Source organism: Lepidochelys kempii, chromosome 19 (assembly GCF_965140265.1).
Source record: "Lepidochelys kempii isolate rLepKem1 chromosome 19, rLepKem1.hap2, whole genome shotgun sequence".
NCBI classification, from domain to species: Eukaryota; Metazoa; Chordata; order Testudines; family Cheloniidae; genus Lepidochelys; species Lepidochelys kempii.
Genome location: NC_133274.1, coordinates 15,821,208 through 15,838,104, shown reverse-complemented (window position 1 = coordinate 15,838,104; position 16,897 = coordinate 15,821,208). Strand labels below are relative to the sequence as shown.

General features: G+C 48.3%; 1 protein-coding gene across 2 annotated transcripts in view; it reads left to right on the top strand.

Moving 5' to 3' along the window:
* FABP3 (fatty acid binding protein 3) overlaps positions 1-15,394 on the top strand; it is a 106,522-nt gene extending 91,128 nt beyond the window's left edge. For both annotated transcript variants that reach the window (XM_073317769.1, XM_073317770.1), the window contains exons 3-4: positions 14,450-14,551; positions 15,132-15,394. In XM_073317769.1, coding sequence (XP_073173870.1) covers positions 14,450-14,551; positions 15,132-15,185 — 156 coding nt within the window. In that variant the 3' untranslated portion in view covers positions 15,186-15,394. The remainder of the gene's footprint in view (positions 1-14,449; positions 14,552-15,131) is intronic.
* The last annotated feature ends 1,503 nt before the right edge of the window (positions 15,395-16,897 follow it).

Genomic DNA, 16,897 nt, shown 5'->3' with positions numbered 1-16,897 from the left:
TCAGAGTTAATGCAGTTAACTAAACCACCAAACTAATTCAGATTAATTTTTCTGAGTGTCCCCACGTAGACAAGCCCTAGTTCAGATCTGTGTCCTGCCACCAGCATAGCAAATGTAATGCAGGGCTGTGAATCAAGGACATGGGTTTCCAAATGGTCAAGGTCTAATAGATATTACTAGAGATTGGCCTGAGCCAAACATCCCCAAACTCTCAGGTATATTTAGAATCTAGACACCAATCTAGATCCAACTTTGCAGTTGGCCTGATCTCTACAATGGGCCAAGGCCCGGGGTCCTTGGCCCCCTGGCCCTCTCTGCAATCTAGATATGTGGTACCTTAGCACCTACACCCTTCAGTCTGCCTCTTCAACCCATTCCTTCTCACCTACAATCCCTCCCTCTCTGCCTTGCCTCGGGTTTGCCTGTCCCGTCTCATTGAGCCTGAAAGCTCTCCAGCTCAGAGGACATGTCTCAAGGGAAAGTGACACAGTATTTTGTAATAACTGTCCTTTCAACCAGGAGATTTGTATCTGAGCTTTGTGCCCATGGCCCCTTGTTCCGGGGGGTGTGGAGACAACGGCTCATAGCCATAAACAGCCAGTGCAAATCAGAAGGGCTTTTGAATCAGAGAGAGGGAGGGCAGAGTAGAAGTTTCAACTCTGGACAGCAACAGGTGGCTGAGGAACCTCCACGTGCCCCGAGGATCAGAGAAGGGACAGCAGCCGAGGCTGTATTAATTCCCTCCAGTCCATTGACCAAGGTGAGCATTCAGATAGGCACCTTTCCTGCAGCTGCTGTATGAAGCAGGCTGCGAGGCTGCCAGGGCCCCACTGCTGAGCCACAGGGCACTCTTGGGAGTCCTTTGGTAAAACTCCACACCAACCTGAGCAGGGGGCGTCTCCCTACCTGTCCTAGAGTCCCAGCTTCCCTGGACACTGCCTCACCAGAGAGTCCAGAGTGAACAGCCCTGCTTGGCAGAGCAACCAGAAAGCACCCAAGAGTTTGGTGTGGGTAACCCTCGGTCTGCTGCAGGGTCATCGCCCCACCTCCTGCAAACACCACCCCGGTGACTGTGGGCTGTTCTATTCCCTACTGAGTTTAAGTGAAGCCTGGCTGCTGGGCTTAGGTCCTGTCCTCTCCCATACCCGTCTGAAAAGCCCTGCCGTCTCCTGGGACTCTGAGCTTGGGGCCCCTCTCTCAAGTCCTTTGCTCTTGACACGCTGCAGAAGAGCTGCTGCAGGAGTTCAATGTTGCAAAATCAGGTTCTTTTGCGAGATAAAATCAAGGGGAAGTTATCCACGCCTGGCTGCCAGATGCACTGGAAGCTTGTAATGTGAAGGCAAGTTGTGCACAATAAATACACCCAGCCCTCACTTTCCCCAGGGTAAAAACAGAGGTTTGCATCCCCCTTTTTGCTTCTTTGTGCCCTACCAGGAATGCCTGGAAGGGGCTTTCCAAAAACATTTGTTGCATTTTTATTTTTTTACATTAGAAATGTAGGTTTGCAGCCCCTGTTTTCCATCCGTGACTGGAGAATTGGTAGGGTTCTGCCACCACAGGTCTGAAGAATGGAGCATGATCAACTGGCGCTTTGGATGGGATGTTTAAAAATGCTGGTTTTGGTAACCCCTCCTTAATTCCAACGCCTGGTAAACAGTGAAGCGAGAACCTCTCTTTGGGAAAGATTCAAACACTCCCACCCCTCTATGCCGAATTACCTCACACCAGATCTCTCCTCTTCCAGGAGTCCTCCAAAGAAACAGGGACGGCAAGTTGGGATACCCCTGGGGGAGGGAACCCACAACCAGGAAAAACCCTTTTTGAGGGGGAGGAAACCTGCCTTTTCTAGCGTCTCTATCCATCAGAGTCCCCCCAAAAGGGAGCACACCCTGGATTTCCCTGTTTTCAGGTTGCTGTTAGCAAAGAACACTCCCCTCCCTGGAGCAAAGTGAGATCTGGCTGCACGGACAGTAAGCTGGCATAGGCATGAGGCTCCCAGGCTCCATTAAATACACTTCAAAGACCTCAAACGTGGCAGTTTGTGCCCTTTCATTAACGATGGGGATATCATCAAGGTTGTTGATTGTTATAAAAGGTTGTTATAAAAATAAACTCCATCCTGCCTTGGGGCTTGCTAAACTGCTGACATGCCCAGCACGCTGGGGCTTCTGCATGTTGTTAAACTGATTTATCTCTCGTCAGTGTTATTTAGTATCTAAAAGGATCCGGGCATGCGCTGGATGGGTGCGTGTGCGTATGTCGGGGGGCAGGTCCATATACAAAGTCTGCCCCCTGCTGGAGTGATGCAGCCATTCTCTTGGGGTACAGGCCTCAGGCTGGCCCTTGATGCAGGGGTGAATTTCAGCCTCTGTACATATAACCAACCTTGCTTAATTTCTTAGAGTGAGATGGGGCTCCCCCCCATGAGAGTGCTGGGATGGAGGCCTGGGGAGACCCAGACAACTGCACTGATGCTTCCTGTAGTGCTGAAGGAAGGAAGACAGCAAGGAATGGGGCCAGCCCCCATGGGTGCTGGAACTCGGGGTGCTGGAGGGGCTGCAGCACCCCCTGGCTTGATGTGGTTTCCATCCTATACAGGGTTTACAGTTTGGTTCAATGGCTCTCAGCCCTCCAACTACAGAAATTGTTCCAGCCCCCCAAAGAGAACGTGGCCAGGCCCAGGACAATCATGCTGAGCCCTACTGAGGGACGTAGCACATGCTATTTCTGAACAGTCTCCCCTGGCGCCGCCTGGTGCTTGCTGTCCATCCCTGCATAGCGCCTCCACCACGCTCGCACCAGGACTGCCCTTTTGCTCACACCTGCCACCCAGCCAAACACCAAGACCTGCCCAGAGTCCGAATGGCAAAGCTAAGCGGGACAATCGGTCACACGCCCGCATTGGCTCTGTCATATTCACAGCAGGGGTGTAGCCACGGGTGGGCCTGAGTGGGCTGTGGCCCACCCACTTAGCCTCCCGGCCCACCCAAATTGGGGCTGGAGCCACCCGAACCCACAGGCTGGGACTCCTGCCCCCAGCTCGGTGTCCGTCCCGCTAGCCATGTCCCTGTCCTGCTGGTGCCGAGTGCAGCTGCCCCGTTTCTGGCCCCAGCGCTTGCCCCGCCCACACCCATCCTCAGAGGCACCCCCACACCTGGGAGGGGGCGAGTCGTAAGGGTGGGTCTGGGTGGGGCTAGCACTGGGGCTGGAGACTGGGAGAAGTGTGTGGTGCCGACAGGAGTGAGACACAGACAGACACCGAGCCGGGGTTGGGAGGGGTGGGCAAAGCTTGAGCCCTGGTGGGGCCCCTTCTGCTCCATGGCCACACCCCAGCCTGTGTGCCCTGGGCAGCCTCATCTTTGGGTGCCTGCTGCTGAGCGGTAAGGGCCAGTTGGAGGGGCTGCAGGGAGGCGGGTCCCCCTCCTTTCTGGCCCCCTCCCTCCCACATCCCATCATTGCCCGCCCGCCCGAAGGCCGGGGCCCACCCAGTTTTCCTGTCCTCGCTATGCCACTGAGTCACAGTGGGTCCCCCACCCCGAGGCTGTGACCTTGCAGGGACAGTGCTTAGTGCAGCATGGGATTTTTAAGGGGAGTGTTTGAGAGAGTCCTATAATGTATGGTACAAGCTGGAAAATCTATATAAATGGCTAAAGATACCTAGCACTTTACATAAGAGGCTTTTTACCACTTCACAAAGCTGGGCAAGAATCATCTCTCCCCCACCTCCTTTTTGCAGATGGGGAAACAGAGGCACAGAGCAGGGATGTGACAGTAGGAGGCATTGAGGGTCACTGGCAGAGTGGAGAGTAAATTCAGGTCCTGTCCATAGAAGCACACGGCCATGCCTGACTCCCTGTCACAGGAGGTTGTAACTTACAGTGAAAGAACAGGAATGTACATTGCTATGAGGCTCTGTAAGATCCTGGGCCTATATTCACTAGCCAAAATGTTCAGCTGATTCTACTGTGTGTGTGTGGGTGGGGTGGGGGGTCGACTCTCTCTTAGCTCAGGCTGCCCAGGGGATCTCGTGATGGCACTGGAAAGCTTGAGAAAAACATACAGGGTGACTAGGTCTGATGGAATCTACATTAATCCCACCTGGGCTTCCCATAGGGAGCAAGCAGGCATGAAGTGCTGAGGATTCTTCTTTGTACGCTGAGCATGTGCCCTTCAGGTGCCCCTGGGCAGCTGGCCAAAGGGTACAGAATAGCAGGAAGAGCAGGATGGCAGCACAGTAGCCTCCAGCCCGAGGCAGCTGCTGCAGAGCTGCACCGATCTCGGCACCGCATACAGCCGCAGGTCACCCCGCTGAGCCCTGCCAGCCCAAAGCTGTGCAGTTTGGGGAGAGCACCCGCCAACCTCTAACCAGGGGGCGGGGCTACTCAGGAAGACCAGGGCTTTACAGAGCCCGCTTCTAAGCGACCTGGAGCGGCTAGCAGGGGAGCTTCGTGAGGGAGTTTGGGGGATACATGTAACATTCCTTAAATTTCTTTAAACTTAAGTTAAAACACATCCCCTGATTAAAAACAAAATAACAAAGGAACCAGCTGCAGGAGTAAAAGGAGAATGCAGGCTGAAGTCCAGCACCAGTGTGGGGTCTACCCAGTTTATTTTACTCAGTGCCGCATGTCTGATTACCTGCCCTATGGGCAGGGGACGTATGCGTGCATTCGCAGCCAGGAGCTCCCGGCCCTCAGAGACCGTGTACGGGCTTTGGAGGCCAGGGTGGCTGAGCTGGAGGAGCTGAGGGAGACAGAGAGGTTCACAGATGAGACTTTCTGGGACACAGTAGAATGGTCCCACCCGGTACTGGTTTCCCATGGCGCCAGTGGCTGCATGGGGCTGGGCCCACACCCAGAAGGGCCCATAACGCTCGCTTCCTCCTCTCTCAGTGCGTGCAGCAGCACACTAGTTACTGCGGCACCCAGCCTCCAGCCCCAGAGAACACCTTACCCCCCACCCCGCAGGCTCGGCTAGCCCCTGCGGGGAGCAGACGGCCAGCCCCCGGGGGTATGATACACTGTGTCAGGGCCCTGATACATTGTATCCCCCCTGCCATGACCAGAGACAGGCAACAACATTCCAGACCAGCTCTCACCCTCTGCCTGCAGGGATCCAGCCTGGCAGCTGAGAGCCCAAGGTACGTGGTGTGGGGGTGTAGTTCTTTGACCAGCTCCCTGCCTGGAAAGCTGGGCCTGGAGCAGGAAAGGAACTACATCTCCCAGCATTCCCTTGGCTGCTGTCAACCAGAAAGGGAGGGGAAGCTGCCAGGGCTGTTGAGACCCCATATACGGAGCTTGCTGTGGATGGGGAGCTGGCTGCTAGAAAGGGGTGGTGCTGTGAATGGGGAACATATAGGCACAAGGAGTAAAAGACTGCCCCAGATTGGATTAGGGATGCTAGTGGCCTCGGCTGGCAGTCCCTGAATTGCGTGGAATGAATGGACAATGTGCCTCTATCTGAAGCCTAGCAAGGGTCAATAAATCAGGGTCTGTGGACCCTGCCAGGAGAAGTTAAAATGATAAGTAAGGAAGGGAAGGCTCTACTAGAGGACCTGGGCAGCTTTAGATACCAGGCCTGCAGGAGTATGTGACTCAGTTTCCACTTCTGAGCCATGGAAGCAGAAATTGGCTTTTCCTTTCCAGACTTATCTAACATTCAGAAAGGGAATCTAGCACCTGCCTTCCAGATTTACACCCTCAAAGTTCAGAAGTGCTCAAGTTCAATCTGGGCCACTCTCTGTTACTTCATTTCTCCCATGTCAAATACTGATCCACTGTAATTTTCTGTAGAAAAAGTAGGATAAAATTGAACAACAAATGTTGGCATCTTCCCAATGCTAACGAGGACCAGAATTCTATTTTCAGTAGCCATTACCCTTTTTTTAAGTTTTGTTTCCTGTAAAAACATAAAAAGAAGATGACAAGTTCTCCACAGAAACTAAGATTGCAACAGACAGCAAAGGCACCTCAACTTTTCCTCATTATGTGGGTCAGTCTTACAATACGGATCCAGATATCCTCTAATCCCACAAACTGAAAATTGTTCCACTTTACTGCAGTTCTGTAACCATGCAGGAACCAATCCTGTGTCCTGCGCATATCCAAAATTCCTACTGAATTCAGAAGTGCCTGGCTTTTGTAACCATACCACCTGATATTTTCAGACCCTGTAAGCTAAGCAGGTTTACGTTCAGTAGTGGAGTGGGAGACCTCTCAGAAAAAGTTACGTGTTGCAGAAGGTGTTGATTATTCCACACCCAATCTGACAGCCTCTGTGCTGTTGAGGAGGATGAAAATCTCAGGGAAGGAAAACATCCTATTGGAGCACAGGGAAACAATCCCATAGTTACAGGTTTCAGAGTAGCAGCCGTGTTAGTCTGTATTCGCAAAAAGAAAAGGAGTACTTGTGGCACTGAAGTGAAGTGAAGTGAACTGTAGCTCTCGAAAGCTTATGCTCAAATAAATTGGTTAGTCTCTAAGGTGCCACAAGTACTCCTTTTCTTTTTGCGAATCCTATAGTTGGAACCCTCCTTCCAGATGATGTTGTGGTATCCTCTTGCACTGAGGATACCTCTCTGGGGGAGGGAACTGCAGCTATTAAGAAGAGACAGGCATTAGTAATGAGTGATTCGATCATTAGAAACATAGATTGCTGGGTTTGCAATGACCAGAACCGCATGGTGACTTGCCTGCCTGATGCAAAGGTTGCAAATCTCTCGAGACATCTAGATAGGCTTATGTGTAGTGCTGGAGAGGAGCTGGTGGTCGTGGTATATGTCGGTACCAATGACATAGGGAAGGATAGGAGAGAAGTCCTGGAGGCCAAATTTAGGCTGCAAGGTAAGAGATTGAAGTCCAGGACCTCCATGGTAGCGTTCTCTGAAATGCTTCCAGTTCCAGGTGCAGGGCCAGTTAGACAGGCAGCACGACAGAGTCTCAATGCGTGGATGAGACGATGGTGTAGGGAGGAGGCTTATTAGGAACTGGGGAAACTTTTGGGATAGGGAGAGCTTATGCAGGAGGGATGGGCTCCACCTAAACCAAAGTGGAACCCAATTGCTGGTGCTTAAAATTAAAAAGGTCATAGAGCAGTTTTTAAATTAAGGGCTGGGGGAAAGCCGACAGGTGCGGAAGAACATGTGATTTGGACATCCCTTAGAGGAGGATCTATAAATGGAGATTCCCTATGTCCTAATAAGGAGGAGAGGATGAAACATGATAAAATACAGGTAGGATCTGATGAGAAACAGTCAAACGACATTCAATTACATCATGCAATGGCAGGCAGCTAAAAAGTGACAATTTTTTAAAGTACTTATATATCAATGCTAGAAGTCTAAATAATAAGATGGGTGAACTAGAGGGCCTCGTATTAAATGAGGATATTGACATAATAGGCATCACAGAAACTTGGTGGAATGAAGATAATCAATGGGACACAGTAATACCAGGGTACAAAATATATCAGAACGACAGAACAGGTCATGGTGGTGGGGGTGTGGCACTATATGTGAAAGAAAGTGCAGAATCAAATGAAGTAAAAATCTTAAATGAACCAAACTGTAGCACAGAATCGCTAAGGATAGTAATTCCATGCTTGAATAATAAGAATATAGCAGTAGAGATATGTTACAGACCACCTGACCAGGATGGTGATAGTGACTGTGAAATGCTCAGGGAGATTAGAATAAAAAACTCAATAATAATGGGGGATTTTAACTATCCCCGTATTGACTGGGTCCATATCACCTCAGGACAGGATGCAGAGATAAAGTTTCTTGACACCTTAAATGACGGCTTCTTGGAGCAGCTAGTCCTGGAACCCACAAGAGGAGAGGCAATTGTTGATTTAGTCCTAAAGGGAGAACAGGATCTGGTCCAAGAGGTGAATATAGCTGGACCGCTAGATAATAGTGGCCATAATATAATTAAATTTAAAACCCTGTGGTGGGGAAAATGGCCCAACACTGTAGCATTTAATTTCAGAAAGGGGAACTACACAAAAATGAGGAGGTTAGTTAAACAGAAATTAAAAGGTTCAGCACCAAAAGTAAAATCCCTGCAAGCTGCATGGAAACTTTTTAAAGACACCGTAATAGAAGCTCAACTTAAATGAATACCCCAATTTAAAAAACAAAGTAAGAGAACCAAAAAAGAGCCACCGTGGCTAAACAACAAAGTAAAAGAAGCAGTGAGAGGCAAAAAAGCATCCTTTAAAAAGTGGAAGTTAAATCCTAATGAGGAAAATAGAAAGCAGCATAAACTCTGGCAAATGAAGTATAAAAATATAATTAGGAAGGCCAAAAAAGAATTTGAAGAACTGCTAGCCAAAGACTCAAAAAGTAATAGCAAAAAATTTTTAAGTATATGAGAAGCAGGAAGCCTGCTAAACAGCCAGTGGGGCCCCTAGAGGATTGAAATGCCAAAGGAGCACTCAAGGACGATAAGGCCATTGTGGAGAAACTAAATTAATTCTTTGCATCAGTCTTCACAGTTGAGGATGTGAGGGAGATTCCAAAACCTGAGCTATTCTTTTTAGGTGACAAATCTGAGGAACTGTCCCAGATTGAGGTGTCATTAGAGGAGGTTTTGGAACAAATAGATAAACTAAATAGTAATAAGTCACCAGGATCCGATGTATTCACCTAAGAGTTCTGATGTAAAATTGCAGGACTACTAACTGTTGTCTGTAACCTATCATTTAAATCAGCTTCTGTACCAAATGACTGGAGGAGAGCTCATGCGATGCTGTGACTGGGGTCCTAGTGTGGAGCCAGCTACAGTCACTCAATTAGAGTGAACTGCAAAGAATGGAGCAGCCAAACCCCAAAAGCTAGCAGATACTCCAATATTTAGATTCACCAAGACAGCATAAAACAGCTTCTTTATTACCGTACTGGTTACTCAGAAGTCCAAACAACACAGTTCCCTTAAAATGATCCAGCCTCAGGCCTCCATCCAGGTACCTATGTCAAATATGATGAAAATTTCTGTAAATCTTATTTCATCACATAAAAGAAAATGTTCTACCAATCCCAGAGGATCGGGCACATCACCTCCCAGGTTAATGAATGTTTCAGATCTTACCCAATACACGCTACAGCCAATTCTTATTAATTAAACTAAAATTTATTAAAAAACAAAAGAGAGAGAGAGAGTATGGTTAAAAGATCAATATACATACAGACATGAATTCAATCCATTGAGGTTCAGATTCATAGCAGAGATGGTGAGCTTCGTAGTTGCAAAGAGTTCCTTTAGAATTCAGTTCATAGGTTATAGTCCAATGTCCAAATACCATATTCAGGGTGTACCAGCATAACTGGGACCTCAGTCTTGTGACTCAAACTTCCCCTGACGAAGCCTAAGCAGATCTGAGATGACAGAATCAGGACCCAAGGATCTTTTATACAATTTCATGTCCTCTTTGACAGGTTGAGAGTTCCTCGGGGAACAATTAGGATGACTTTGAAGGATGTCCATCATCGGTACTTAGCTATACGAATTAACATAAGGCCATTTGCTTGTTCCTCCACCATTCACAGATTATTTGCTATACATTTCAAAGAGAGATGAATACTGAGATATCCTGTGTTTACAATTCATTTAAATGCTAGGATCTTCTTTTGACCTCTGAATTATCAGAGTACAGCATAGACAGGGACTGTTGATTACATTGTTGACCCTACTCATACATATGTAAATACACAAAAACACAAACATTATCTCCCCTCATGTCTTCTGTGGGTTATTTATTTTGAAGGATATTTAACCCTTTCCAGCCATGCATCTGAGATTCCACTTTTTAAAAAGGGCTCCAGAGGAGACCCTGGCAATTATAGGCCGGTAAGCCTGACTTCAGTACTGGGCAAACTGGTTGAAACTATAGTAAAGAACAAAATTGTCAGACACATAGATGAACTTAATTTGTTGAAGAAGAGTCAACATGGTTTTCGTAAAGGGAAATCATGCCTCACCAATCTACTAGACTTCTTAAAGGGGGTCAATAATCATGTGGACAAAGGGGATCCAGTGGATATAGTGTATTTAGATTTTCAGAAAGCCTTTGACAAGGTCCCTCACCAAAGGCTCTTAAGCAAAATAAGCAGTGATGGGATAAGAGGGAAAGTCCTCTTATGGATTGGTAACTCGTTAAAGATAGGAAGCAAAGAGTAGGAATAAATGGTCAGTTTTCAGAATGGAGAGAGGTAAATAGTGATGTCCCCCAGGGGTTTGTACTGGGCCCAGTCCTATTTAACATATTCATAAATGATCTGGAAAAAGGGGTAAACAGTGAGTTGGCAAAATTTGCAGAAGATACAAAACTACTCAAGATAGTTAAGTCCTAGGCAGACTGCGAAGAACTATAAAAGGATCTCAGAACTGGGTGACTGGGCAACAAAATGGCAGATTAAATTCAATGTTGATAAATGCAACGTATTGCATATTGGAAAATATAATCCCAACTATACATATAAAATGATGGGGTCTAAATTAGCTGTTACCACTCAAAAAAGAGATCTTGGAGTCATTGTGGATAGTTCTCTGAAAACATCCACTCAATGTGCACCGGCAGTCAAAAAAGTGAACAGAATGTTGGGAATCATTAAGAAAGGGAAAGATAATAAGATAGAAAATACCATATTGCCTCTATATAAATCCATGGTACGCCCTCACCTTGAATACTGCGTGTAGATGTGGTTGCCCCATCTCAAAAAAGATATATTGGACTTGGAAAAGGTTCAGAAAAGGGCAACAAAAATTATTAGAGGTATGGAATGGCTGCCGTATGAGGAGAGATTAATAAGACTGGAATTTTTCAGCTTGGAAAAGAGATGACTAAGGGGGGGATATGACAGAGGTCTAGAAAATCATGACTGGTGTGGAGAAAGTGAATAAGGAAGTGTTATTTACTCCTTTTCATAACTCAAGAGCTAAGGGTCATCAAATGAAATGAATAGGCCTCAGGTTTAAAACAAACAAAAGGAAGTATTTTTTCACACAACACACAGTCAACCTGTGGAACTCCTTGCCAGAGGATGTTGTGAAGGCCACAACTATAACAGGGTTCAAAAAAAGAACTAGATAAGTTCATGGAGGATAGGGCCATCAATGGCTATTAGCCAGGATGGGCAGGAATGAGTCCCTAGCCTCTGTTTTCCAGAAGCTGGAAATGGGTGACAGGGGCTGGATCACTTGATGATTACCTGTTCTGTTCATTCCTTCTGGGACACCTGGCATTGGCCACTGTCAGAAGACAGGATAGATGGACCTTTGGTCTGACCCAGTATGGCCGTTCTTATGTTCTTAGGACAGAGGATCTCTGCTAAGCAGGGGTGAGAAGCTCATGGCTCGGAAGGGGAGAGGGGGCTAGGAATGGAATCGATTCAGGGACAAGTGTTTAGGGGGCTTAGGAGAGCAATTAATGAAAGCCCCAGTTCTGGGTGGGTGCTGCTGTCTGGAAGGGTTTGCACCAATGGGAGATGGGGATTGGGTGGGACAGTCCAAGGGGCAGCCAGCAGATGGCATTTGGGGAAGGGATTTCCCTAATGGTGAGATCTGCAAGGCTGGGGACTCGTTTCCTGGAGGTTGGGAAGTCCTGTTCCTTGGGACACTCAAAGCTACCCTACATAGATCTCCCAGATATACAGCAGGGAACAACCCTGCTGTGGTTCCCACCTCCTGGACAGGGATGGCAGGGGTCTGATGCTGCTCTCACTGCGAACAGGAGTGGGCTGGCCAGATCTCTGCCATCTCTAGGTCCTAGGATCTGTTTAAGCTTCCCCCAAAAGTGCTGTGAAACATCACACAGAGGCCCCCCTGTCCCACCCAGCTGCTGCACCATTCCTCTCTCTTGCCTTTATGAAGCCTTCTGCCCTCTGCCCAATGCTCCCACTTTGAGAGAGGGCAAGTTGTGTATCCCCCCAGGTGCCTGGAGCACCAAAAGGCTAGGAGGCCACCTGCTCTAGTGGGAACATGCCTGCAGCTGGTGGGTGGCCCAGACCAGGGAAGAGAGCAGTGAGGCAGGATCACCAGCGAGAAGGCGCTTGGTGGGGGTCTCATATTTAAGCAGGATTAGCAGCCGGGAGCCATGGAACAATCTGGGGGGTTCAGCAAGGAGTTTAGAGAGCCCTAGAGGTGCCTCCCAGAATGTTCCAGGAGGGTGGCTGGGGGTAACTGCATCCTACAGAGATGGGTACTCCCTAGGCATTGGGGTGCTGGAAAGCAGCAGCTGAGTCCTGCAGCCCAAGCCCGTCCCTGCGGGCCTGGAAGAGGAAGTTTTTATTGCAAACACATGCAGAAGGAGCACACTGGGACAGCAGCAGGAGGGGGGTTGGGGAATGCAGCCCGTCTCCAGAGGGCAGGAGGCTGTCTGGCCTGAGAGGGACCCGGATTGGCCTCACAGCACCTGATCGCACGGGGGTTCTCTGGCTCTTTAGACAAGAGAATTGTCACGCTGACCTTAGCCATGGCCAGGCCCGGCTGTTAGGCCAGTGTCAACACAAGACGCAGTGTAAACAAAGCCTTGCCAAGGCCGGGGCAGGTGGAGGGAACCATCAAGCTTTAATTACACTGCTCAGAAACCCATTTGTGACACTGTGACCTGAGTCCCCCACCCCTGTCAATAAGCAGCTCATGGGGAGATGAAATTCAGCCTCTACAGCTCTCATTTCCAAGGGAAAACTGGCTCATCTGAGCAACCAGCTGGGCAGTGATTAAATAAAGAGGCCTTCGTGATTCAGTCCTCTCTGAACAGCCCAAGCAGCTCTGAGGAGGTGGTGAAGCAAGCGGTGGGGGGAAAGCAGAGGTAATGAAGCCATGGCCACTCACACACCATGCCACAGCGATCACCAGGACCATCAGTCCTTGGGGCCTGAGCAAAGGGTGACCGTTATTAGCACGCTGTTCTAGATGCGGAGCGTAAAGAATAGTGACACCTTTGCTCACTGGCCTCAGTGGACCTCTGAGTCATCCACCTGCCCTCCCACGTACACACACACAGGTGCAGAGCTGCCTGTCTGATTCATCCCGGGAGTCAGAGCAGGGTGGGGGTCACTCAAGCAGCACCAACTCTATTATAAGAGACAGAGTGGCTCCCTGAGGGAGGGCTAGGAACCAAGGCTGAAAAGCCCTGGGATTAGGTGTCTCAGGACAGGGTTTGCATTTGTAATTGAAGCCTTGGGGCTTTGTCAGGTTGGAGTGAAGGCCACGCCAGGAGAGAGCAGGTTTGGACAATCCCCTCCTTGCTGTGGGAGAGACACTAGAACGACACCTGTTCTCATCAGCCACAATGAACAGACACACTTCAGTCTTCCAAACCCGACCGAACTTCTGCTCTGGTCTGTAGCAGCTTGGGCTACCCTTTCCTTATCCAAACCAATGTGGCCACCCCCAAACTCTCACATAACAACCGCAACATCCCCCGCCCCATCTTCCCAGTAGATCTCCTGAGCGTTTATTCCCCCTGGACATTAATCAGCCCCTTCAATTTAAGGTTGAGGCAAGAGCAGCCTCAGGTGGGACCAAAGGGTAGGAAAAACTCCCTCCTCCTCCTCCCTTTTTTGACATTAACTTACCCAGGAAATTCATGTCAAGATGCACCATTAAACTCAGGGTCAGTTCTAGGGTCCCATGATTTACGGGGGGGAATGGTATTTTGAGGCCCCTGGATATCGCTATTTAAAAAACAACCCATCTTCCAGAAGTCCAGGGGCTGGTGAAACTCCTGGAAAATCTTGGATTTTAAGAGTTTACAAATAAAACGTAGCTCTGGTGTCAATATTTTGCTGTGATTTAGAATGCATGTCGAGGATGAAGACTCTCCCATCTGCCGCTGTTCATGGCTTTTCGTTGGACAACTTGGTTCATATTTTAGCCTCTCTCACAATTTAGGACCCTTTGATGATCTTTTGGGAGGGGGAGATAGAATGTCCCCTTTGCTCCCCGGTAGCTCTGGGCCTGATTAAAATCTCTCTCTTTGCCACCATGACTGTCCCTGTAAACTAATTCTAGCAGCTGGGAGGGCAGGGTCCATTCTCTCTGCAGCTACCAAGAAACTTCATTTGTACAAGCCACCAAAATACAGCCACTAGGATGGCTGGGCGAATGCTCTGCCCTACTCTAGCTGCAGCAGTGAACAACCAAGCATCAGTGAGATCTAAAAATCCCCCCCTCCAGCCCTGAGCTAATTCTGATGGCTCTTTCTGCAATGACACCACTCTGCCTGCACCCCTTCCTTGGTTTCACAGTTCCCAGGCATTCACCCCTTTGATAGACATGAAAGGTCTTGCTGACCTGGATTCAAGGGCAAATCCTTGGGGATGTGCAAGCAGAGACGCTGCGTGTGCCCGAACCTTTACCCCACGCAGGATCTATTTTATTGCCCCGTTTTAAACCACTTGTGCTGCTCCTGTGCTATGCGCTTTGATCTCTCTCTTCCCCTGCAGTCTCTTGTGACACTAGATGGAGGAAAACTTATCCATGTGCAGAAATGGGATGGAAAGGAGACGACGTTAGTCCGAGAACTAGAGGATGGGAAGTTAATTCTGGTAAGAGGGCAAAAGCATTCCTAGGATCTGCTAACAGCACCTGCCTTTCCATTCACTCAAGATATTGCCAATCAGTGGGTGGCATCAGATAAGCTTAGAGGCTGTCTACAGCAGTAAGTTGTAACTGCTTTAACTAGCCCTGTTAAAGCAGTACAAAGCCCCTTGTGTGGAAGAAGATACATCAGCATAAAGGTGCATATTCCCTTACCAGAAAGAGAAATAGCTATCCTGGTAATAAGGTACATTTATACCAACATATACCAGGGAGGTACCGGTATAAAGATACACTCTCAACCCACAGTTAAACCAGTCCAACAAGTGTAGACCAGGCCTTGGACGGGTTAGAAGAACCAGAACAGCTGGCTGAATATCTGTCCTACAGGGATAGGTTAAAAGCGGAGAGAGAAGCTAGGGGGCAGATCCCAAGATCTGTTAATTCCCTGAAATGCAGCTTAAGTTGCCGTGCCCTGCGGTGAATGCCTGACAGAACCTGGGGGGGGGAAAGTCAGCTGTGAAGCTCCTGACGAGGGACTGACCCCAAATCCTCCTCTAACCTCCCTTGTTTTGTTTCTGATTCCAGACTCTCACCATGGGCACTATTGTCTGCACTCGCACGTATGAAAAGGCAACATAGATGTCAGCTCTCTGCTGATCACCCGGTGCTGAACTCACTGAATTGCCTATTCCCCCTCCCCCCCAATTTGTATTCAACTGAATATTTGAGCATGGAGCCAGTGCTGGTGAGCCCTCCCCTTCTGCCCGTGACTCTGCTTTCTGTGGTACTGTGTTTTTGTTTAATCTTGTAAAACCCCATGCGGAAAATAATAAACCAAAGTTGTTACAGATTGGTGTCTGGCTTGCTCTGGGAAAGGCTCACAAGCCATCTCCATACCAGGACTAATTTTCAGCAGCTCTAGCTATGGGCCTCACTCTCTGCTCTGGGCCAGGGGTGGGTTCTGCTTCGGTAATACTGTAGGCTTTGGACTTGCAGAGACCAACAAACCCTAGCAAGGAAGGCAGAGCAGCTTAATACAGCCTTCGCTTCCAGGCTCACTGGGCAGCCAGGCCGGAACAAATATTCTTTTAAAAAATTCTAGATTTTTCCAGGGAGGGAAAGGCTGTTTTCTAGCCAGCTACAGTCGTAGCCCTGCTCAGAGCAGGTCAAAGCAGCCTGGTGTTTAAAATATCAGTGGTCTCTGCTGGCCTCTCTACTAGTGCTCCCGCCAGTGGAAAAACAACAGGATACCCATAAAGCTTAAGCTCAAATAAATTTGTTAGTCTCTAAGAACTCCTGTTCTTTTTGAGGATACGCAGTGTGGCCAGAGACATAAGGCCTCAATACACCTACTCCACAACACTCTAGTCATTGATTGATCAAACACTGTTTAATCTTGGATCAGTCCCTCCACCATCTTCTTTCAGTCCCCCTCCAATTTGCCAATAAGCTGAGCAGCAGTTGGGTCTTTTAGGATCACATGCTAGCTGCTAGGTTCAAGGGTCCTGAAAAACAGAGGGATGCTGCTACTCACCTGGATACAGCTCCACAAGTCTCTCCAGTTCCCTCCCCATTCCATCTCCATGAGTTGTCTTTGTTCACATTTTGCATTACACTCCCTCTAGGGGCCTTGGCCCCAGGTAGAATTGCAGCTAAGGAAGGAGAAAAACATTTTCCCAGGGCTGACTTACCTTTAAGGAGCCTGTTCAGGCAACACAGATGTCTACTACTCTGGGGAAAGTTGGATCCAAATGCAGACATAACAGGCACTGTTCCCGTTTGTTTTGTAACCAGGCAGCTAAGAGGGTGCCACGGTGGTTTAAAAAGACAGTGTTCCACTACGATTACTACAGAGAAAAGCAAGCTGAAATTGCAATTCCAGCCTGCCCCCAAGTTTAGTATGAAGACCTCACAATGACGCAGCCTTCAAACATGTCTCTTTACTCCAACCACACAGGACTCACTTCAAGATTTCATTGTTAGTGGTCCCCCTGCAATGGATTAGTATCTGCCATGAAAGCACGGGTCACAATCTAGCCTGGTTTTCTCCGGGCTGTTATATTTTTGCACCTGCAATTTTACTAGTAGTTGTTCAGAGTATAATTTATATATACACACACACACATCATTCCACATAACCAAATCCTTACACCACAACTTCAGCAGAGAATGCTGCTGTATAGCGTAAGCATGATACTGCGCATATGAGCAGAGGGGAAGATGGGAAATCAAAGTTAGGAGAAAGGGATGCTCAGCTAGATCCGTCACACTGAGGTTTGGGAAATGAGTTTTCGATAACGAAGGATTCATGCTTTGGGAGTTTTCAAAGAGTCTGATTTTGAACTGAAAAT